Source organism: Polypterus senegalus, chromosome 8 (genome assembly GCF_016835505.1).
Source record: "Polypterus senegalus isolate Bchr_013 chromosome 8, ASM1683550v1, whole genome shotgun sequence".
Lineage (NCBI taxonomy): Eukaryota > Metazoa > Chordata > Cladistia > Polypteriformes > Polypteridae > Polypterus > Polypterus senegalus.
In genome coordinates this window covers 159,053,187-159,079,019 of record NC_053161.1, presented here as the reverse complement: position 1 = coordinate 159,079,019, position 25,833 = coordinate 159,053,187, and the positions used below count along the sequence as shown (strand labels likewise).

The following is a 25,833-nucleotide window of genomic DNA, read 5'->3' as shown; positions in this document are numbered from 1 at the left end:
AGGACCAACACAATCTTCATAGCCAGGCCTGTCAGTGCCAGTGGTCGCATTGAAGTCACCCATGACCAGAGGAGTTTTATTGGCAACTGATGCACGCTTACAAAAAAGAGATGTATAATTGGTAGAGAGGTAGAGTCCTTATATCTATTATCGCATTCTAAATCTCTAAAGGTGAATCTGATGATAAGGTCAGATCTCTGCAATGTGGTCTAAATGAATTGCAATTATAAAACACAAAATAATTAATCACACAACAATTCACTCCTTTAATGTGACTTATCTAAATCATCAGTGGTGCAGCCAATTGGCTTCAGAAGTCACAGAATTAGCTCAATGTCTGGGATTTCATTTTCTTGTAGTATAAATGCACCTTATCTGGAAGACCCAGCTTGTGCTGAGTCAGTATGGTGGCCTAACCTACACAATGAAGACAAAGTAACACTCCAAGGGAAAGGGGGATTCAAAAGCACAAGTCAGAGGATGGAAAAAAGAAAAGATCCAAGTCTCTGAATATACCTTTGAGTCCATAAAAATTGTGAAAAAATGAAAACCATATGGCACAGCAGGAAACCTGACCATAGCAGGTTGTCCACAAAAACTGAGTGATTGTGAAAGAAGAAGACAAGTAGGGAGGCCAACAAGAGACCTCTGAGAACTGAAGGAATTAAAAGCTGTAACAGTGTCTGAGACAGAAGACGCTGTGAAGACACAACTGTCACCCAGCTATTTCACCAGTTGCAGATTTATGGAAGAGTAGCAAAGAGAAAGCCACTGTTTAAGAAAAAAAAACAGAAATTCATGTAACATCTCAGTTAGAGTTTGCCAGAAGGCATATAGGAGACTGAGAAGTATCCATTTTCTGTTGGGACCAAAACTGAGCTTTTTGGCTATCAGACCAAATGCCATGTTTGAGCACTTCAAGCTATCAAAAGCACATCATCCCCACCGTGAAGCATGGTGGTTGGCAGCATCAGGCTATGGAGATGCTTCTCTGCAGCAGGCCCTGGAAGGCTTGTTTGGGTAAAATAAAGGCAGCAAAATACAAGGAATTCTTGGAAAAAAACTTGATGACTTTGCAAGAAGTCTTTGACTTGGGAGATGATCTGGTTTGCAGCAAGACAACAACATCAAGAGTAAAGCTAAAGCTACACATAAATGGCTTAAAAATAACAATATTAATGTCATGTAGAGGCCAAATCAGAGTTCAGATCTCAATCCAGTGGAGAATTTGAGGCCAGACTTGACAAGTGCTGTTTACGCACAATTAACATGCAGCATGACAGACCTGGAACAGTTTTGTAAAGAAGAAAGCAGGAAAATGGTGGTGTCCTGATGTGCAAAACTGGCAAAGAGAGAAAACCTGTGCTCACAGACTGAAGGCTGTCATGGCTGCGAAAGGGGACATCTACTGGATATAACATATTATGCAATATGTTATGTTTTATATTTACAACTAATTTAGATCACTTTGTAGAGATGTTTTCACTTTAATAGTAGAGTCTCAAAAAAACTCTAAAGAGTGTCAAAAATTAAATTCACCTGGATTCAGTGTTATAAAACAATAAAACGTAAAAACCACCAAGTGCTGAATACTTTTATGGGCACTTTGTCTATGACCAGCAATTATACAACCTGTGCTTCAGATGAGGTCATCCACCTGAAGCTAAACATGTTTGGGCCTGGCCAGATCTTGGATGACAGACCATCTAGGAAAAGCTTGGATTGCTGCAGGAAGAGATGTTGGCAAGGCCAGCAGGGGGTGCTTACCATGTGGTCTGAACGTTGACCAATGCCCCAGTGCAGTGATGGGAGGATTGTGCTGTTAAAATGGTGCTGTCCTTTGGATGAGACATAAAACTGATGTTCTGAGTCTCTGTGGTCATTCAAGGTCCCTGGGCATCCTTGGTAAAGAGCAGGGTGTATCCCAATGTCCAGGCTAAATGGCCCTTCATGGTCCACTCATTCTGGCCCCCTAATCATCCCCTGGATATCTCATTCTCACCACTTCCCCACCTAACAGCTAATGTGTGGTGAGCATACTGGCACAAAAATGGCTGTTGTCACATCATCGAGGTGGGTGTTGCACATTGGTGGTGGTTGAAGTTGTTCTCCATTCACTTTGTAAAGCACTTTAAGTAGTGAGAAAAATGCTATATAAATGTATGGAATTATTATTATTATTATCTTATGTGCACAAAACTTTTAAAGCTATTTATCCTGATAGCAAATATTTATTTGCTTGTAAAAACACAGTCAAATATTTCACTTAACACAAATAAATATTGACACAATAAAAGCAGGGCGGCAAGGTGGCGCAGTGATAGTGGTGTGTGAGTGTGTGTGTGTGTCCTGTGGTGGGTTGCCGCCCTGCCTGGGATTGTTCCTGCCTTGCGCCCTGTGCTGGCTGGGATTGCCTCCAGCAGACCCCTGTGACCCTGTGTTAGGATTCAGCGGGTTGGAGAATGGTATGGTATGGTACAATAAAAGCAGTCGAATATCTGGTCAGGCAGTAACCTTTAAACCCTCCAGTCTTTCAGTGTGTTTCTTGTCATTTCATTTCAATGTTCTGCGATTGTTGTTGAAGTTATCATTGATACAACAACAACAACAACATTTATTTATATAGCACATTTTCATACAAACAGTAGCTCAAAATGCTTTACATAATAAAGGATAGAAAAATAAAAGACACAATAAGAAAACAAAATAAATCAACATTAATTAACATCGAATAAGAGTAAGGTTCAATGGCCAGGGGGGACAGAAAAACAAAAAACTCCAGACGGCTGGAGAAAAAATAAAATCTGTAGGGATTCCAGACCATGAGACCGCCCAGTCCCCTCCGGGCATTCTACCTAACATAAATGAAACAGTCCTCTTTGGATTTAGGGTTCTCACGGAAGGACTTGATGATGATGGTCACGTAGAATTCTGCCTTTTAATCCATCCATCATTGTTGGAGCATCATGAAGCTTTGAGTAGGTGGAGGTGGCGCAGGCCACCACAACAAAGAAACCGGAAAAAGAAACAGAAAAGAGAGTAGGGGTCAGTACAGATTTTAGAGCCACCATGAATAGTTATTATGAAGAATTGAACATACAAAGTATCAGGATTAAGTTAAAATGAAGTTATAAAAAGGCCATGTTAAAGTAATGTGTTTTCAGCAGTGTTTTAAAGTGCTCTACTGTATCAGCCTGGCGAATTCCTATTGGCAGGCTATTCCAGATTTTAGGTGCATAGCAGCAGAAGGCCGCCTCATCACTTCTTTTAAGTTTTGTTCTTGGAATTCTAAGGAGACACTCATTTGAGGATCTGAGGTTACGATTTGGAATATAAGGTGTCAGACATTCTGATATATAAGATGGGGTGAGATTATTTAAGGCTTTATAAACCATAAGCAGAATTTTAAAGTCAATCCTGAATGACACAGGTAACCAGTGTAGTGACATTAAAACTGGAGAAATGTGCTCGGATTTTCTTTTCCTAGTTAGGATTCTAGCAGCTGCATTCTGCACTCGTTGCAAGTGATTTATGTCTTTTTTGGGTAGTCCTGAGAGGAGTGCGTTACAGTAATCTAGTCGACTGAAAACAAACGCGTGAATTAATTTCTCAGCATCTTTCAGTGATATAAGAGGTCTAACTTTACTTATGTTTCTTAAGTGAAAAAATGCTGTCCTAGTGGTCTGATAAATATGCGATTTAAAATTCAGGTTACAGTCAACAATTACCCCTAAGCTTTTTACCTCCGCCTTGACTTTTAATCCTAATGTATCCAGTTTATTTCTAATAGCCTCATTGTATCCATTATTGCTGATCACTAAAATTTCAGTTTTCTCTTTATTTAACTTGAGAAAATTACTATTCATCCATTCTGAGATACTAGTCAGACATTGTGTTAGTGAATCAATAGAATCGGGGTCATCAGGTGCTATTGATAAGTAAAGTTGTGTGTCATCAGCATAGCTGTGGTAGCTCACGTTGTGCCCTGAGATAATCTGACCTAACAGAAGCATGTAGATTGAGAAGAGCAGCGGACCCAGGATAGAGCCTTATGGAACACCATATCGGATATCATGTGTCTTCAAGATTGGTTGCCATTCCTCCTTCTTCCCATCAAGTCATTAGCACAGTAGGAGACGTTTTTGATGACACGGGGCTCAGACCACTGACTGTGGGTCAATTTCTCTGTTCCATTCTCCATTCTCTTCTTGTACTCCCATGTCTTTTAGACATGAGGTCTTCCGCTATTGTCTTCTCCTCTCTTCTCCTTTTTTTAAATTCTTTTTCTTCTCAATGTCCCCATTTGAGACTTGTTGTCACTCTTTATGTTGTTTTGTGTTAAACTGCATAAGGGTCATTGCCACTATTCTCAGTTTTTAAGAGTGACCTCCCTTCCTTGTTATTTTATAGTCAAAAATTGTAATCCATACTAACAAATGCATTTATTGCAGCATTTTAATGGCAACATGATCATTATGAGGTGAAAATGAACACATCGAACATTCCGTGGCTTTTAATGCACCTGGCCAACTGAAACTACCGTATGTGATCGATCAGCAGGAATTGTGTGTGTGCACTTCCTCCACTGTGTTGAGTTCATGGCTATTTTGATTTTTGTAAACCAACCAGACATCACTATTTTCAAAGTTTCTAATCCATTTCCTGCACAACCAGAAAGAAGCCTCAGACGCTTCACAGGGCTTTTTGAGCCCATCACTGCATTTGAACCATCTGCCCAACTGCTGTGTATAAGCTCACCTGAGGGAAATCAAACACCAATTTACAAATTAAAAGTGACAAAAAAATCACTTAAGATGCATTCAAAAATACACTAAACAATTTATATATAGGATATACAGTATGTAGTCTGCAGTGGGTTTGTCTTTTTTCTCTTTTCTTCATCATGTAAAGCACTTTGAGCTACATTATTTGTATGAAAATGTGCTATATAAATAAATGTTGTTGTTCTTGTGTCCGTGTGGGTTTCCTCCCACAGTCCAAAGACATGCAAGTTAGGTACATTGGTGATCCTAAATTGTCCCAAGTGTGTCTGCGTGGTGTGTGGGTGTGTGTGTGGGCTGGCACCCTGCCCAGGATTGGTTCCTGCCTTGTGCCCTGTGTTGGCTGGGATTGGCTCCAGCAGACCCCCGTGACCCTGTGTTCGGATTCAGCGGGTTGTAAAATGGATGGATGGATATATGTAGTACTTAACAAATTTGTAATGTGCAAAAGTGAGCAGTCTGATTCGGACAAAAGTGAATGAATGATCTTAAACCAAAATGATTAAATTAAATCATAATTAACAAATGAACAATGAGAATAATTGCAAATACTCTTAGCACAGTGTTGCCAGAAAAAGAAGGAAAAAAAAAACATTTGATCAAAAGATGAGCTTAAATTCCTTTGAGCTATACTCGACACAGCAGGCTGGGTTTTCGTACAAAGCAATAACTATACTCTGACCACACCTAAACATAAACATGCAAGTTTAAATAATTACAATTTCTTGAATAAGTGTTATGACACATTTGATCCCACAGTATCAACAATGCCTGAGAAAAGTAAATGAAGATTGATCTATCCATCCATTTTCTAACCCCACAAGGGATGTGGTTGAGCTGAAGATTATCCAAATAGCAGGCACAAGTGAAGCAAATGACAGCCTGGTTGAGGACACATTCATGCACAAATTTGAAACATTAAGTGCTTTGAGCATCAGAACAGCTCTATATAAATAAAATATGTTTTTATCAGTAGTTTTAGTGCTATTATTATTATGTTATTTTAGCTTGGTGTAATTAACTAGTGCCTGTGTATTGTGCTGCTCAGCAGTGACATCACTCGATCTAGTTTTGGACAAAGAATGTGTTGGGGCTCCGCCCACTGCCTACCCGCTTAGGTTCCGCCTCCCTGTGCCAGTTTACTAATGTTTGCCTCTGACAGCTTTGATGTTTCACTTTCATGCATTTCTCTTCTTCCAGAGCTTCTCCATAAAATCCACAGGCTGGTATGGCCGAGGTATCTGGAGGGTGGACGGACGTCAAGCCAGCAGATAGCAATGTGAAGGAAATCTGTAACGAGGTGAGTGTAAATATTTTAAGATGGGATAAATAATGGATGGATGGGAGTTATCTGCGGTGGGTTGGCACCCTGGCCAGGATTGGTTCCTGCCTTGTGCCCTGTGTTGGCTGGGATTGGCTCCAGCAGACCCCCGTGACCCTGTATTCGGATTCAGCGGGTTAGAAAATGGATGGATGGATGGATGGATGGGAGTTATTATTATTACTTATTATTTGGCTAAATCATTTAGCTTCCAGATGTGAGAGATACAATTGTTTACAAATTTATTGTTTTTCCCAATTGGAGCACAAGCAGGTCAAGTGACTTGTTCACGGACTCACAGTGTCAGAAGTGCGGTTTGAACCCACAGACTCAGGTCTAAAGTCCAAAATCTTAAGCACTACACCTCACTGCCTGCCTGTTACATGAAGTACCCTATTTTTCTTGGCACATTGAATGTTTCAAAATCATGACATTTGTTTGGTCTTGTTAAGTATCGAACTCTTATTGGCACAAACAATTAAAGGTGACGTTTCTTCAATCCCACATCCCTAATGTCTAATTTTGAAGTTTTACCAAGTGATTACCCATAGCTGTTTTTTTTTTTTTTTAATGAGAATGTGTGTGCCTTTTAATTGTCTTATAAAAGACACTTTTTAAATACATTTTTAATATCTGAAATGGAATAAAAAAGGAATGCCTAAAATTTCCATACTTTTAATTTGCAAAATTATACATTTACATGTACATTTAGTTAAAAAAAATTCACAAGTTACATAGTACTTCAGATCAAAACAAGTCAATGTGAAGTCCGAGTCAGTGTCATGGCTACACAGCTCTGGCTTTCAGGTTATCCCTGCCCCTGTACTTGTTTTTAAAGGATAGATAAAGATTCCTGAACATTGACACCTCTGTCTGAAATAAAAACTTTCCACCATTGATTACCATTAGTAAGCTTTAAAATAAAATGTTGAATGTGTTTGTTTTATTATTAGAAATCATTAAAATCTGCCTGTTGTTTCACATTGTATATTCAGTTTGACAATTTCTACAATTGTTTTAAGAATGATGTTACACTAACAGCATTTGCTAAGACTAAAAATATTGCAATGTTGTCTTTACTGCAAAAATCCCTTGGTTTTGCCCCGTGATTTCTGTGGGCAGTTTAAGTTCTAGCATGGATTTACTCACTGGAGTTTGTAGTGCATACTACAATAGTGAGGATCATGTAAATAGTAAGGTGGAAAATTTTAATACTAAGGTGAGAGCTGCTGCTGACATAGTCGCACCTGAAAGGACAGTTAAAAAATCTTATAGAACTGTTATACCATGGAGTGTCTAATTTAAAGAAAACATGCCGGAGAGCTGAGTGTGAATAGAGAAAAACTAAACTGATTATCCACTATGAGATATTGAAGGCTAAAATAACAGAATATAACAACATAGTCTGTCTTGAGAGGAGGTGTTATTTCTCTAGAATTATAAATAACAATGCTAGTAATCCCAGAGTCTTATTCTCTACAATTGATCATCTGCTAAACTCAGGTAACACAAAGGAATGCCTCCAAAATACTTCCAGTGAAACTTGAGGCTTTTGCTGTATTTTTTATTCAAAAAATGAATGATATTAGAAATAATATAGTACATCCTGCCAATACTGATCCTCTTAAACACCGGTACACCATTATAAACAAATTAAATTCTTTCACCAGGATAGATTTCCCTAATTTATATAAAATAATTTCTCAACTGAGACCCCCCACCTGCGTCCTTGACCCAATACCAACAAGTTTTTTCAAAGAAGTATCGGGCGTGCTAATTGATAGTATTCTTGACATAGTAAACTCGTCATTAGATGTGGGGGTCTTCCCAGACTGTCTTAAGACTGCTGTAGTTAAACCCCTGCTCAAGAAAAATAATCTTGACTCCTCTGCTTTCGGAAATTTTAGACTTATTTCTTAAGTAAAATCCTAGGGAAGGCAGTCATTATGCAGCTTAATGATCACTTCAATAAACCTGCTATTCTTGACAAGTTTCAGTCAGTAATCAGAAAAAATCACAGCACAGAAACTGCACTCATTAAAGTAGTAAATGACTTGCGGGTAAATTCAGACAGAGGCCGTTTATCTGTTCTCATCCTCTTAGATCTGAGTGCCGCCTTTGATACCATTGATCACAATATTCTTAGAAATCACCTTAGTCAATGGGTGGGCCTTTCTGGCAGGGTCTTAAATTGGTTTGAGTCCTACCTGGCAGGTAGAAAATTCTTTGTTAGTTGTAGTAATTATACTTCAAAGACACATGATATTCTATATGGAGGTCCACAAGGCTCAATCCTGGGTCCACTGCTCTTTTCGATTTACGTGCTTCCATTAGGTCAGATTATCTGAAAGCATAACGTTAGCTACCACAGCTATCCTGATGACACACAACTGTATTTATCAATAGCGTCTGAAGACCGTGACACTCTTGATTCACTGACACAATGTCTTACTTGTGTTTCTGAATGGATGAGTGTAATTTTCTCAAGCTAAATAAGGAGAAAACAGAAATTTTAGTGTGTGGCAGAAGCACATGGTTGGTGCCGACCTGACACAGACTGACACCAAAGTCACGGGTAAAAATAAACAAAAAGATTTATTTTATCGTCTCCCACAGGCCCTACACAGTCCCTAAACCACACACAAAAGAAAAACCACCACCAAAAATCACTCTTCTCTTTCCTCCACTACTCCTAGGCAGCTTTGTCCTCTTCCTCCCAACTCTGGCACCTCGAATAGTGGCTGCAGGCTCCTTTTATAGCCTACCCAGAAGTGCTTCAGATGATAATTAACCTAATTAAGGCTGCAGTTCCGGGTGTGGCTGCGTTACAGCCCACACGGGCTCAGGGAGGCGTGCATTTCCCCCTGGCGGTAGCCACAGAGCCCAACATGGATGAGCTCCGGTGTTCCACAATTGTGACCTTGATGCAAAACAGGGGGGCTGCCACCAAGTGTTCCAAGGAACGTAGTATGTATCCCATGGCTGCTCCCCGGACCCAGTGTTAGAGGGGCGTCCCCACATGCAGACAGACAGACAGATGCACTCTCAAAAGCGCTTGCAGTTTTGTGATGCTTGGCTTGGTTGTATTGTAGTTGACTTGATGGGTATGAAATGTTCTGCATGGTGAAAAAACTGCTTTTTTAGAGATCTTTAATACTTTTTTAAAGTGGGGTGCATCTGATAACCATAACAAGCCAACTACAAAAGCTGGCATTATAATTACAACTAACCTCGCGTCACAACATATTACAAAACAACACAGTCAGCACACAAATATTTCTTCTACATTTTTCTAGAGGTAAAAGCAATAAGTATCCTAATTAATTTTTTATATTTTTCATATGAGATAACAATCAGTAGCCTACCTAATTTTAACAAGTCACATCGCTTATCACAATTTCTTTGTTTGGAGGCAATCAATTGTGGGTTGGTGAACCATTTTCCTTCAATGAATCAACTGATTATTTAAAAATTGTATATTCTGTTTGCTCAGTATGTGTTTTGTATTATACTAAATTTGTTAGGCGATCAGAAACAAAGTGTTATGAATAAGCAAAAATAGGAAGGCGGCAAATACCTTTTCTCAGCACTGTGTATAATCACTTAAAGGAACATTCCTCATATTTCAATGGTAAGCATTTGTGTAACATCCACTTTGTGGGAGCATTCAAACAAAATGTGGAACTCGCCTCTTGTTGTCGTTATTGTTGTCTGTCCACCTTTCTGCATTAATTGTCCAATTTTCAAATCAGGCACTTACTCTTCAAAGTTTTGAAATTTAAAAAGCATTTGCAAATTTTTGATATTGTCAGTGTAAATACAGAAGAATTCACTGCAACCTCAAATTTATTTTATGAAAGATTATTTCAATGTGTATATTTTCTTATCCAAGAGTCATTCCCAATGGCAAAACAGATGAGTTGCTGGCATGCCAGCAGAGATGTGTGTGTGTGTCACATCAGTGGCTTGAGCAAAGCCTCACCAACTCACTTCTCCTGCTGTTTAAAGTCATACCAGGTGAGTTAAATAATCTTAAAAAACATAAAAGGTAAAAAAAGGCAAAGCAAGGATTACAAAAAGTCCATTTATTCTTCTAAAACGAGTTGAAGAGTAAACAAGATCTGTAAGCTGTCACACCCTAGTTGAATAAACACGGATTGATTATATTTACATTATGCACATTAAACAGCCTCACTGCTGTATTATCTACAGATTTGTGATGATATTTGTCTAACTCAATCATTTATTGACAAAGAAACGCAGTGACCCGCTTTCCATCACGGTGAGATGCAGCCAACAATTTAAGCTTTAGAACTTGACAGATTCTCATTACTTTTTCTTTATTTCTTTTGAACTGAGAGTTTAACTGCATTATATTGTGAAATTTTATTATAAATGTGTTGCATTTAATTTGCTCCAGCAGACCCCTGTGACCCTGTGTTCAGATTAATCGGGTTGGAAAATGGATGGATGGATGCATTTACTCTACTAATACATTGTCACACACGTGCGCATGGGAGGCAGCTAAAGGGCTTGAGTGAAGGCAGTTCGGAGGCATGCCGGGGTGTGGCAGAGTGCACTGACTCTTTCTCTCCCTTGCCTGTAGACCATCCCCGGGGGATTTCACCTGGCTCTCCTGACATCACTTCCGGGACTGAGCCAATGGAAGTCGGCCACACCAGCTCCAGTCCTTCTGATATCACGTCCGGCTATGAACCAATGGTGGAAGACCATGCGCCAGATCCATATGACCTCACTTCCTGTCTCCCCCTTTAAAACCTGCCCCTTTTCCTTTGTTTCCTCAGTCTTGTTCTGGACTCAGTTGAATGCACTTCAGTGCTGATTGTTTGATAAAACGACCTTTTGCAGCCAGGATACCACATTATACGGGTGGCTGCCCCAACTCTTTATCTGTCCATGTCTCGTTCTTGTGACAACATCTAATTACTGTTTCCACTGAATTTTGAATATGACTCATTACAAAACAGAGTAATTAGCAAACTATAATTCCTGTCTCTTTGATTAAGTAAATTAACTAACATTTTAAAAACCTCTGAACCTTCCTGACTGTTTCACAGTGCACACATTTTCTAACTTTGTTCTAGCTTTTATTAAATTTGTTAACAGGATTCAGTTTGACACTTTTATGATTGTGACAAGGACAGAGTAGGTACTGAAAATGAATGAAAATTATGGTGAGAAGCTGAAGGAAAAATTGTGTGATACTCTTAAATCCAGACTGCTTTTAACTCCATAGGTGCGGCCCGATGTTGACAAACGGGAAGGAAAAAGTTCTGAAGAGCCTCTGCAATACACAAGTCAGCAGATGAATGGAATAAACCAAGGGATCAAGGTACACACGTCTACTCAGTGGTCTCTTGTGCATACAGATGCAAGCTGGGAGTATAAATAGACTGACTGTTGCCTTTTGTTAGTTTGTGCATCTGTATAATGGGACCACATTTAAGGGGAATTGTTTGATTTGCTTACAATATTCTAATCAAGGCTTCCATTTTCAGCATTATTGGATTCTTAGGTGTTCTTTTAAAATTTAAATTACATGTATGTTGGATACTTTCACTGACTGCAAGGTGTGATGTTTATCTCTGTCAGCACTGACAAATCTGACATTCCCATTGTGACCTTGCATGTTGTCTTTGCCACAATTTTGATGTTATTCTGTGTTTGCCATGCAGGTTCACGTTGGAGGTGAAGATAGTCTGCACCTGAAAGCTCACCAGGAATATGATCATTTTGGTGTTGGAACAAGATCACCATTGTGGAGTCGAAAAACCTTAGCGATGAGCTAGTGCCAATGTAATTTTGTCTTGCAAAAATTAATGATGGTTGGATTTGCTATTTGCTCCATCTCCACTAAATCATGATGCAGACACTGATTAAATAGATTTTTTAAACTTTCTTAGCAACTTGCCTTGGGTTTATCTTAAGTTGTGTGTTTGGCCTGTTCACTTCTCCTATTGAAACCTCCCCACTGAATTAGGATTTGGTCATTAAGATTTCCACTCATGCTGAATGTTGTTGCTTCAATTTACAGTTACTTGGCTCATACTCTAAGGATTGTAATGTGACTCTCACTCAAAAATATCAAATGGGTGGGTGACTTGGTGGTGGAGTGGTAGCACTGCTGCTTGGAATCACGAGAGAGACTGGGATTCAAGTTCTTGGTGCTTCCTGTTGTGGAGCTTCTGTGTTCTCCCTTTGTTTGTTGGGGTTTCTTCCAGGAACTCCAGTTTCCTCCTACAGTCTATAGACAAGTAGACTGACAATGCAAAATTAGCCCCTGCTGTGTGTGTGATTGATTGTTCTACCTGTGATAGGCTGGCACCCTGTCCAGGGGTTGTTCCTGTCATGCACCTGATGTCCACTGGGACAGGCCTCAACTGTCCCCTGAACCTGCTCAGGAAAAGTGGGTTTTGAAAATGAATGGATGGGTATAACGCGGGGAGAAAACCTACATTTTACTTGTACTTAAGTACAAATAATACCAGGTACTTTAAAACATTTCCTTGAGTACTTTCATCAAGAGCAAATTTTACTGTTACATTAGTAAATTATCTGAAGGGTATCTAAACTTTTACTCAAATGTAGCTGTTTTTTATACAACAACTATCCACCCTCTGTCTACATATTGATCTGTCTATTGTGACCAGTGGAGAGCATAACAGCACCCTCCAAACCCTGAAAACAACATCACCAACACAGTCCCAGGTTCAAATACATATTTTGTATTAAAAAATACCTTGGACAGGATTCTTCTTTAATATCACAGCACAATACAGCACAGAAAAACAAACTATTTCTCTTCTTTCTCCTCTCCTCCTCCCAGGCAAGTGTTGTCCGGGTGTTGTTCCAACTTTGACTCCTCTGGCTGAGATCGAGTGGCTTCTTCCAGCACTAGGGTAACAGGGAATAGCTGCTGGAAACAGTTCTGGTTTAAACAGAAATTCCAGAAAGTAGAGTCTGTGAATCCTGGTAGCTCCCCTTGGTGACCCCCATGGAACCCAAACAAAGATGCCACTTGGGCCTACATGGCTTAAAAATAACAATGTTAATGTCATGTAGAGGCAGAATCAGAGTGCATATCTCAATCCAGTGGAGAATTTGAGGCTGGACTCGCCAAATGCTGTTTACGCACAATAAATATGCAGCCTGACAGACCTTGAACAGCTTTGTAAAGAAAAAAGCAAGGAAATGGTGGTGTCTTGATGTGCAAAACTGACAAAGAGAGAAAACCTGTTCTTACAGACTAAAAGGCTGCCATGGCTGCAAAAGGGGCCATCTACTCAGGAGCTGAATACTTATGCAATTATTTATTTTCTGTTTTATATTTACAATTAATTTAGATCACTGTGCAGAGATGTTTTCATATTGACATCAAAGAGTCTCATTCAGTGTCCCCATTTGCGACCTGTTGTCACTCTTAATGTTGCTTTGTGTAAAGCTGCTTAAGGGCCTTTGCCACTATACTCAATTTGGAAGAGTGACCACCCTTCCTCATATATATATAGTGGAAAAGCCAGCTCCCGGGGCACAGACAGACACCAAAAAGCTCTGTCTCCTTCCTCCTGACTCCGGCTTCTGAGTGGAGTGCGATGGCCTCCTTTATACTGCACCCGGAAGTGCTCCAGGTGCTTCTCGATTAACATCCGGTGGCACTTCTGGGTTCTGGGGAAAATACTGCACTATAACATGGCGTAAGCACAAAAGCCGAAATGTGCTTACGCACAGAAAAATCCAGATGCAGGAATCTGTGCGTACTCCAACTTCCATGTTATTTCGTTACATAAATCCCGATCAGCGTGAAAACTAACGCTCCTGCACGCGCATTATGTAACGCCCCAAATCCTCCCAGAATTACGCCTATTTGAATATGCAAATCAATATAAATCGCCCTTAAGCGCAGCCTTCTGTGAAAAGACAATGGGAAAAGCACGGGGGAAACATAAGAATTTCAGCGAATACCAAGTGGAGGCAAAGGAAAAACATACTATTAGTTCAAATAAACCGTGGTATAATCAACAAAAGGAAGTTGATCGAGTGACATAGCGTGTTGGAGAAACTTGAAAGCTCACATTCACAAATCGCACAGTGCCGGAAATAAAAAAGAAGTCACATATCAAAGTTGCCGTGATAAGAAGAGTTGTAAGCCCACCGTCTGAGTGTCATATGAAAGCTTATTAGGGTACAGAGAAAAAAGGCACACGGTGGGGAAAAAGCACGAAATGTCAACTTCAATCTCGAATTTTCCACTTTAATCACGTAGTTTATTTTGTCATTTAGTAGAACATTATAAACTTCATCTTAAAATCGTTTAATTAACCAGTTTCTCAAAATTACATCGTAATTAAAGTAGCACGTTAAATGCTTTGTTTTGTATTTGATCTTCTACTCGTATGTGATCTATGTGTGTGAATCACTACTTGCTTCTTAAACCGGCTCTCTTCCTCCAACTGGACACAGAATCAATAACATTCGTGATATTACATCTCTCTGAATAACTAAAATACTGAGATGTATACGTGATGTCATTTTCATTATGATAGGAGCTAAAGCACGTTATTAAACATGGGTTTCATGAGCCTCGTGCTCATGACAAGCATTTATCTTTTGTCGAAATTTGTCGCTGCGTTTTTAGCTGTGTTGTTATTTTCTCTTTCTGTTTTATATGCAATATATATTGCCGTGGCCGCCCAAAGAGTCCTTGCTTTTCTTTCCCCAAGTAACCGATCACCATACAATCAGCTCTGTAATAGAAGTTAAGCCATCTGTAAGCTTAGCGCCGATTCTTCAAAACATTTAAAGAACATTGAAATATCTTCGTAGTACATGTTTAATTATTCTATCCTTAACGACACCCAGTGAAGAATATAAATTATTTAAATGAAGTTAAAGTTTTATCTGTATAATTTAACAAACATATTTTGCTGCATTTCACCTTAAAAATGATATCGTCATCATATGTAAATACACGCTTTATAAAGTGGCCCAGGTTGTGCGATATTATAACTGTAGTGCAAGTTTACAGTGGGGTGATTGTACTTATAAGTACAAACCGTTCTACAAGGAGCAATTGATTAAATGCATTTAAAGTTCTTGGGATGAAACTGTTTCTGAACCGCGAGGTCCGTACAGGAAAGGCTTTAAAACGTTTTGCTGTGGCTGAGACAGCGTGTCCTTAAAGCTGTATACCGATAATTCTCTTTCCGATCAGCTGCTGCTGTGATTCACACTCAGATACAGTGATATAAATACTCCGAGTCGTGCAGTTGGAGTAATATGGAAAAACATGATCCGCTGTGGCAACTCCTAACGGGAGGAGCTGAAAGAAGAAGAAGAAGAAGAAGAAGAAGAAGAAGAAGAAGTGAGAGTAACAACGCTAAAGCAGTTATGGTATTTGGAATACTATGGCTGTTCCCTGGACCATTATATTGTTACAAGTTAATTACAATCAGATGCATTACACTAATAAACAATATGCGGTTAGTTTCTATGTATTTATAAAGCCGCGTCATGAAAATAATGAGTAATCACACAAGAACAGTACCATTGCTTTGACGCTGGGTGCCGCCAGTTTGCAAAACCGAGCGGAGAACTTGCGTACGACAAGGCATGAGGTACCGTGGAAAAGTGCGTTGCTTTACGCCATGTGTAGGTTTTATACATCGCGATTTGAACGTGGAAAAGTTCTTACGCAACATTTCTGTGCGTACGCACCGTTTATACATGAGGCCCCTGGTCCTTCCTTTCTCCCGGCATCCTGGTGGGGCAATGTCCCCGAACATCTGTCACAATATATCTATACTAATAAAAGGCAAAGCCCTCACTCACTCACTCACTGACTCATCACTAATTCTCAAACTTCCCGTGTGGGTAGAAGGCTGAAATTTGGCAGGTTCATTCCTTACAGCTTCCTTACAAAAGTTGGGCAGGTTTTATATCGAAATTCTACGCGTAATGGTCATAACTGGAAGCTGTTTTTCTCCATTTACTGTAATGGAGATGATCTTGAATGCCGTGAGGGCGGAGTTTCGTGTGACATCATCACGCCTCCCACGTAAACACGCAGTACATAGAAAACCAGGAGGAGGCCCAAAAAGCGCTGAAGCAAACATGCATTATATAATTGAGAAGGCAGCGAAACAATAAGAAGCGGCGAGTGACATATACAACCATATTCATGAGTTCTGCTACTTCGGAAACAAAGCACGATGTAAACCTACACTTTAAATTAAGTTCATAGACAGGCTGCGCTGGCGTTTGTAATTTAGTGCCTGCCCATATAAGGCCGTCCGTCAGCGGCAATCCAATAGCAAACTCCCACTAAATATTCACGGGTGAAGGACTGTGCTTATGGAGAGGAAGATGAGATGGTCAGGGTGGTGTTTGACACAAACTCAGCGAAACTGCGAGAGAAAGGACTAAGGTAACATTAAATACAGCCATGGACATAGCACGAGATGGCACCAGCACAGCTGGGAACCTTCGATGCATGTACACCGAGCGGCTCACGTGAACTGACGCAGTGCACAGATAAAAAGCAACAGTTCCAAAGGCGCTGAACAAAACCGAATTACACAATTGAAAAGGCAGCAAAAATATGAAGCGCCTGATACAAGCATATTCATAAATCCAGCTACTGCGGAAACAAAGCACACGGTGGAAAAAGTCAATGTCCCGCTAAAGGAAGACAGTGTAAAAAACCGTGCATGCAGTGTGTCAGGTCTCAGATAAAGAAGAAGACGAGCTGTTTATTGATGCAGTAAGAAACGAATCGATGAATGAAACCTGTCATCTTTACAACGATTGACAAACACGGAATGTAACTTGAACACAACACATCCTACAAATACGAACCTGATTGAAAGAAATAATGATAATCAAATCCTTGATGACAGCAACACTCAGTAACACTCACAAAACAAATACTGTATATTGACAGTCATGTTACGCTATTTTTAAAATGTTCCCTTTTCTTTTCTAGCTTTTTAACACACTACTTCTCGCTGCGATACGCGGGTATATATATATGTATATATATATCCCGATCTACATACTCGAATAATGGATACTTTATTCGCCATCAATGATTGTTTTGGTAAAGCCATACTCAGTGTATTCATTAGATGAACGGTAAAAAAGTAAGAGCGAGGGAGGATGACTTATTGAGGCATGCAGGCTGTAGTCGCGTCAACTCTATCTGAATTGCGCGATCACATTTGAAAAAATATATCTTTTCAAGTTCTATTTAGTCCATATGTGTCAAACTCAAGGGCAGGGCCACATCCGCCCGGCGTAATTATATCCGACCCGAGATCATTTTATATACTGTATTATTGTTATTAATGGCCCGGTATATGAAGCGCTGGTAACACAATAAACTACAGATCCCATAATGCAGCGCTTCAGCTGCCTTGCGAACACTTACCGTTAATCAAGTCTAGCTTATGATGCTGCAAGTTATTCGAAGCTAGCTCACACGATGCTGAAGAGAAAAGTTGATTCTGAAAATAGAGCCTTTAAAACCGATGTGAGGCTGAGTATATGTTTACTGAACCCGTGTGTCTCATTTGTGGAGCTAATGTGGCTGTAATTACAGAATTTAATCTAAGACGGCACTATGAGACAAAACATCAGGGTAACCTGAATGCAATGCAGAAGATACAGAAAGCAGAAGAATTAAATAAGAATCTGACACTTCAGCGGACGTTTTACCCGTGCACAATCACAAAGTGATTTCAAGTGAAGCTGCTTTTATGGGAGACACAAATGCACCAGTGCACCTTCCCACTTTCCCTGTTGCCAAGTAATGTTAAACCAAGTCGTCACTACGGTGTTCCCAAATCGCACTTTGCTGATAAACTGAGCGCACTGAGTTTGCACGGCGCTTTGGTGACTTTGAAGAACAAAAAGTCCGTCTACATGCGGCTCGAACCTTGTGCATGTTTGGTAGCACATATCTGTGTGAGAAGCTCTTCTCAGTGATAAAGACTAACAAAACAGCACACAGGAGTCGCCTCACTGATGAGCACCTGCAATCCATCCTGAGAATCTCCACAACACAGAACCTCACACCAAACAGAAACGAACCTGTGCCAAAAAGATGCCAGGCGTCCAGCTCTAAAATGACATATGAGCAAAGACAACTGAATGATTTGATTTGTTATTGCTGAAAGGAACACATTTTATTTATATTTCCAGGTTTTGTTATGCAGCATGTTCATATTTGAATTTGTATAATTTTGACAGGATATATTTTTATGGAGAGCAAAATCTTTTGGGATATTTAAAATCTAAGTTTATTTTTATATAAAATTACATAAGAGTAAAGAAATTTGAATGTTTGTTCTTTTAACGTTTACTTTATTTCTAACTTGTATAATTTAGACAGGATATATTTTTATGGAGAGCAAAATATTATAAGTTGTTTAAGGTTTGAGTTGATTTATTCAGGAATAATATTCCTGTCTGTTTTACCATTCCTACCAAAGATATTTCTGTCGACTAAATAAAAATTCCTTCTATTTAAAATTTAAATAGAACTTGAACAAATACGATAGTTCATAATATCCACGCAGACTTGCACGTAAGAGCGGAGTTATCCGTTTTAACAAGCAGCGTATTGCACTGATACTAAATAGCTGTGTGTGTATATATGTAGATATGTATGTATATGTGTATATGTATGTATGTGTATATATGTATATATATATATGTATATATATATATGTATATATATATATATATATATATATATATATATATATATATATATATATATATATATATATATATATATATATATATATATATGACAACAACACTCATCACTCACAACAGTGACAAAACAATTACATTGACAATCATGTTACGTTATTTTCAAAATGTTTCCTTTTCTTTTTCATTGCTTCTTTAACACACTACTTCTCCGCTGCGAAGCTCGGGTATTTTGCTAGTATAAAAATATATATAGAGAGAGAGACAGAGACAGAGAGAGAGATAAGAGTAATTAACAAATCGGTAAAGTGCTAAAGTGAGCGGTCTAATACAGACAAAAGTGAATGTCTTAAACTAAAATGATTAAATTAAATCATAATTAACAAATGAAAAATTAGTAAAATTGCAAATAATATTAACTCAGTGTTGCCAGAAACAGAAGGGAAAAATAAAAATTTCATCAACAGGTGACACAATAGGCAAAACTGAAAACAATATGTCATGTAAGGACATTGCATATCTAAACCTTAACCTCCTTTGAGCTATGCTCAACACAGCAGGTTGGGTAACCGGTTTTTCTATAAAGCAATAACTATACTATGACCACACTTAAACATAAAAATTCTAGTTTGAGTAATTACAATTTCTCGAATAAATGTTTTGACAATTTTTTTTTGGCTCGGACACATTTGACCCCACATTATCAAGAATGCCTGAGAAAATGAAATGATGATTGAGCTATCCATCAATCTTCTGAGCCCACTTGGGATGTGGTTAAGCTGGAGATTATCCAAATAGTTGGCATGATGCAACTAGTTATCATCCAGGTTTAGGACACATTCATGCACAAATGGATGAATTCAAACCACTTGGTAAGATTGAGCTGTTTGAGATTGGGCATTAAAGCAGAGCATTTGGAGGAAATATCCTGGACCATTATAGTGGCTTGTTCATCAGAAATTTGAGACATTAAGTGCTTTGAGCATCAGAAAAGATCAATATAAATAAAATATAGCCAGTCTACTAATGTTTGCCTCTGACAGCTTTGATGTTTCACTTTCATGCGTTTCTCTTCTTCCAGAGCTTCTCCATAAAATCCACAGGCTGGTATGACCGAGGTATGTGGAGGGTGGGACGTCAAGCCAGCAGATAGCAATGTGAAGGCAATCTGTAACGAGGTGAGTGTAATTATTTTAAAAAGGATAAATAATGTATGGATGGGATTATTACTTTTTATTTGGCTGAAGCCCTTAGCACCGGATGTGAGAGATACAATTGTTTACATTTTTATTGTTTTTCCCAATTAGAGCACAAGCAGGTCAAGTGACTTGTTCACGGGCTCACAGTGTCAGAAGTGCGATTTGAACCCACAGACTCAGGTCTAAAGTCCAAAATCTTAAGCACTACACCTCACTGCCTGCCTGTTACATGAAGTACCCTATTTTTCTTGGCACATTGAATGTTTCAAAATCATGACATTTGTTTGGTCTTGTTAAGTATCAAACTCTTATTTGGCACAAACAATTAAAGGTGACGGTCCTTCAATCCCACATCCCTAATGTCTAATTTTGGAGTTTTTTTTTTTGTTTGTTTTTTATGTGGGTGTGTGTTTGTCTTTTTATTTTTCATATATAAGACACCTTTTAAATACATTTTTAATGCAGAGTACTGTGGTTTGATATGGAGTAAAAAAGGGAGGCCTAATAGTTCCATGCTCTTAATTTACAAAATTATATAGTTACACATGCATTTATTCATCCATTCCGCTATATCCCAACCACAGGGTCAGAGGGGTCTGCTGAAGCCAATCTCAGCCAACAAAGGGCACAAGGCAGGAAACAAACCCTGGGCAGGGCACACACACACACAATTTAGAATCGCCAATGCACCTAACCTGCATGTCTTTGGACTGTGGGAGGAAACCCACACAGACATGGGGAGAACATGCAAACTCCACGCAGGGAGGATCCAGGAAGCGAACCCAGGTCTCCTAACTGCCAGGCAGCAGCACTACCACTGCGCCACTGTGCCACCACATGCATTTAGATAAAAAAAAATTCACAAGTTACGTAGTATTTCAGATCAAAAAAGAACAGAATAAGTCAAAGACACTGTGAAGTCCGAGTCAGTGTCATGGCTACACAGCTCTGCCTTTTACGCTCTGCCTGCCCCTGTATTTGTTTTAAAAGGACAGATGGAGATACCTGAACATTGACACCTCTGTCTGAAACAAAAGCTTTCCTCTGTTGATTAACATTAGTAAACCCTAAAATGAAACGTTTATTTTATTATTAGAAATTTCTAATATTCGTCTGTTGTTCCTCATTGCATTATTCTGCATTAGTCTGACAATTTCTACAATCATAAAATGATGTTACACGAAAAACATTTATCAAAACTAAAATATCTATATATATAATTCACTAAGGGCACGCAAGACGCACGCAAGACAGAAAGCCACGCTCACCAACTCACAGAGCCCAGCCCACCAACTCTAAGACCATGGGATAGGCTCTACAGAGCCCCGCCCGCCAACTCTAAGACCATGGAATAGGCTCGACAGAGCCCCGCCCGCCAACTCTAAGACCATGGGATACGCTCGACAGAGCCCCGCCCGCCAACTCTAACCCTCCTCCCGCATCATGGGATACGCACGACAGAGCCCCACCCGCCAACTCTAACTCTCCTCTCACGTCCATAAACCGGTCAAATCCACACGCAGCCGACACGGCATTTCTCGACAAGCATCTGCAGTACGCTTACAAAATAAGGCAAACTCTACATGCAACGAAAATGTTCTTCTCCAACTATATTCCCTGCTCAGAACCATCAAACTTTTCGCTAAATCATACAAACATATGCATGAAATCGCTCAGTCCAATCCAACAGCATCTGTACAAATGCTTTTCGAGGAAAACCCTAGGCAGGATTTACGATGATACAATGCCCTGACATGTCACACCGATGATGCAGCGATTTTCATCGGAGAAGATGGTGAAACGCCTGCCTAAAGGGACATTTGCATCTGTCCCATAGGCAACTCCTGTAAACAGATTTCCACGCTCAATATGAATTGCGATCCTATGGTTTACCCACTTTTATTCCCTTACGGAGACATTGGCTGGCACAAAGATTTACAACATGTTCCCGATAAAAGTACTGCCAAGCGAAGAAGGCTTACTCAATGCCAATTGTATGCATACAGATTAGCAATGAGGAATACATTTAGTATTTTGCACTCCAGCAGCGAACTATTCCAACAGTACGTCGTAGATGCATATGTTAAAACAGAAGGCGCGCGTCTCAACTATCTCAGATTAGATCAACAAGATTTGCACGTGGAACAATACAAAGGACTATCAGACGCACTGCAAGCAAACGCTGAAAATAACAACGTACGTGTAGGCAAAATAATCATATTACCGTCCACATTTCCAGGAAGTGCAAGATACATGCAACAAATCTAACAGGATGCCATGGCCATAGTACGTAAATTCAGAAAGCCTCATTTATTTATTACTTTCACATGTAATCCTGCTGGGCCGGAAATTCTACATGCACTGTCAGATACCCAAAGACTGAAGCACAGACCTGATATTGTAGTACGAGTCTTTTGGATTAAGCTGCAGGAATTACTTAGAGACATTCTACAACAACATCTTTTTCGGGTTGTTATTGATTATATTTACGTAATCGAATTTCAGAACCACGGCCTTCCTCATACCCACATGCTGTTTACTCTTCACAATAATTCTAACAACCAGTCTTCAGCCACAATCAGTTGTACGTGGCTTTTTCTAGGGTTAGATCTTTCGACTCATTATCTGTCGTCACCACCAAAACACCTATTCACAACTGCATCTTTCTAATGACTTCTTCTTGATTTCTGAATTCCTTTCTGACTGTTTTCCGTTTGTATGCTATGGTGGGCTTCGGCTAGTTGTAATTATTGTGACGTTGTGGGAGATGCCCACACTGTGCAAACATCTCGGCAGGGAGTACATGGAGGGAGTGAGAAATACGGAGCACTCACCTGCTCTTTTTTGCCAAAATCTCTCATTTTCTTAAGAACGAGAACCTTAGCAGGGATGCCATTGATCCCCAAGCCCAGTATGGCAGCTTCTAGTGTGAAAACATCTGCCATAGATCACTAATCTTTAATATATATATATATATATACACTGTGTGCACAATTATTAGGCAAGTGAGTATTTTGACCATATCATCATTTTTAATGCGTATATTCCAACTCCAAGCTGTATTAACTTGAATGCTTATTGGATTTAAGCACGTCAGGTGATGTGTATTTGTGTAATGAGGGAGGGTGTGGCCTAAGGAGATCAACACCCTATATCAAGGTGTGCAGAATTATTCGGCAGCTAGTTTTCCTCAGGCAAAATGGGCCAAAAAAGAGATTTAACTGACTCTGAAAAGTCAAAAATTGTAAAAAGTCTTTCAGAGGGATGCAGCACTTTTGGAATTGCTAAGATATTGGTGTGTGATCACAGAACCATCAAACATTTTGTTGCAAATAGTCAACAGGGTCGCAACAAACGTGTTGAGAACAAAAGACGCAAATTAGCTGCCAAAGATTTGAGAAGAATCAAATGTGAAGCTACCAGGAACCCATTATCTTCCAGTACTTTCATATTCCTGCGCTGCAACCTACCTGGAGTGCCCAGAAGTACAAGGTGTTCAGTGCTCAAAGACATGGCCAAGGTAAGGAGGGCTGAAACCCAACCACCACTGAACAAGAAACATAAGTTGAAACGTCAAAACTGGGCCAAGAAATATCTGAAGACAGATTTTTTCAAAGGTTTTATGGACCGATGAGATGAGAGTGACTCTTGATGGACCAGATGGATGGACCTGTGGATCAGTAATGGGCACAGAGCACCACTCCAACGTGGAGGTGGGGTACTGGTATGAGCTGGTATTTTTAAAGATGAGCTAGTTGGACCTTTTTGCATTGAAGATGAACTCAAAATCAACTCCCAGACCTACTGCCAGTTTCTCGAAGACACTTTCTTCAAACAGTGATACAGGAAAAAGACCATGATTTTTATGCAGGCCAATGCTCCATCACTTGCATCGAAGTTCTCCACTGCGTGGCCAGCCAGTAAAGGCCTTAAAGATGAAGGAATAATGACATGGCCCCTTCCTCATCTGACCTAAACCCTATCGAGAACTTGTGGGCACTTCTTAAACGCTAGATTTACGGGGGAGAAAAACAATACACCTCTCTGAAGAGTGTCTGGGAGGCTGTAGTCACTGCTCCACAAAAAGCTGATCGTCAACAGATCAAGAAACTGACAGACTCCATGAATGGAAAGGCTTATGACTGTTATTGGAAAGAAGGGTGGCTATATTGGTCATTGATTGATTGATTTATTTTTTTTTGAAATGTCAGAGATGTTTATTTGTAAATTTTGAGGTGTTTGTTTATTATTCTCACTATAACAGATGAAAATAAACAAGTGAGATGGGAAAATTTTCATTTTTCCTTTAGTTGCATAATAAATCTGCACACTAATAGTTGCCTAATAATTGTGCGCACATATGTATTCCCCTGATGATGTTCACACTCACATTTCCGTTGTGAAACATTCAGGTTTCAGGTTTATTAACATTTTGGATTGACTGATAGCACTGTGTTTGTTCCATATTAAAATTAATCCTCAAAAATACAACTTGCCTAATAATTGTGCACACAGTGTATATATATATATATACACTCACCTAAAGGATTATTAGGAACACCATACTAATACGGTGTTTGACCCCCTTTCGCCTTCAGAACTGCCTTAATTCTACATGGCATTGATTCAACAAGGTGCTGAAAGCATTCTTTAGAAATGTTGGCCCATATTGATAGGATAGCATCTTGCAGTTGATGGAGATTTGTGGGATGCACATCCAGGGCACGAAGCTCCTGTTCCACCACATCCCAAAGATGCTGTATTGGTTTGAGATCTGGTGACTGTGGGGGCCATTTTAGTACAGTGAACTCATTGTCATGTTCAAGAAACCAATTTGAAATGATTCGAGTTTTGTGACATGGTGCATTATCCTGCTGGAAGTAGCCATCAGAGGATGGGTACATGGTGGTCATGAAGGGATGGACATGGTCAGAAACAATGCTCAGGTAGCCCATGGCATTTAAATGATGCCCAATTGGCACTAAGGGGCCTAATGTGTGCCAAGAAAACATCCCCCACACCATTACACCACCACCACCAGCCTGCACAGTGGTAACAAGGCATGATGGATCCATTTTCTCATTCTGTTTACGCCAAATTCTGACTCTACCATTTGAATGTCTCAACAGAAATCAAGACTCATCAGACCAGGCAACATTTTTCCAGTCTTCAACTGTCCAATTTTGGTGAGCTTGTGCAAATTGTAGCCTCTTTTTCCTATTTGTAGTGGAGATGAGTGGTACCCGGTGGGGTCTTCTGCTGTTGTAGCCCATCCGCCTCAAGGTTGTGCATGTTGTGGCTTCACAAATGCTTTGCTGCATACCTCGGTTGTAACGAGTGTTAATTTCAGTCAAAGTTGCTCTTCTATCAGCTTGAATCAGTCGGCCCATTCTCCTCTGACCTCCAGCATCAACAAGGCATTTTCGCCCACAGGACTGCCGCATACTGGATGTTTTTCCCTTTTCACACCATTCTTTGTAAACCCTAGAAATGGTTGTGTGTGAAAATCCCAGTAACTGAGCAGATTGTGAAATACTCAGACCGGCCCGTCTAGCACCAACAACCATGCCACGCTCAAAATTGCTTAAATCACCTTTCTTTCCCATTCTGACATTCAGTTTGGAGTTCAGGAGATTGACTTGACCAGGACCACACCCCTAAATGCATTGAAGCAACTGCCATGTGATTGGTTGATTAGATAATTGCATTAATGAGAAATTGAACAGGTGTTCCTAATAATCCTTTAGGTGAGTGTATATAGTATATATATATATATATATATACAGTATATATATAT

General features: G+C 39.6%; 1 protein-coding gene across 1 annotated transcript; it reads left to right on the top strand.

Annotated features, from left to right (window-relative positions):
* Positions 1-5,946: 5,946 nt before the first annotated feature.
* On the top strand, positions 5,947-12,022 carry LOC120533648 (cystatin-B-like). Its single transcript, XM_039760554.1, has 3 exons — positions 5,947-6,081; positions 11,360-11,455; positions 11,799-12,022. The coding sequence occupies exons 1-3, from the start codon at positions 6,010-6,012 to the stop codon at positions 11,910-11,912; spliced, it is 282 nt and encodes a 93-aa protein (XP_039616488.1). The 5' UTR covers positions 5,947-6,009; the 3' UTR covers positions 11,913-12,022.
* Positions 12,023-25,833: the final 13,811 nt, after the last annotated feature.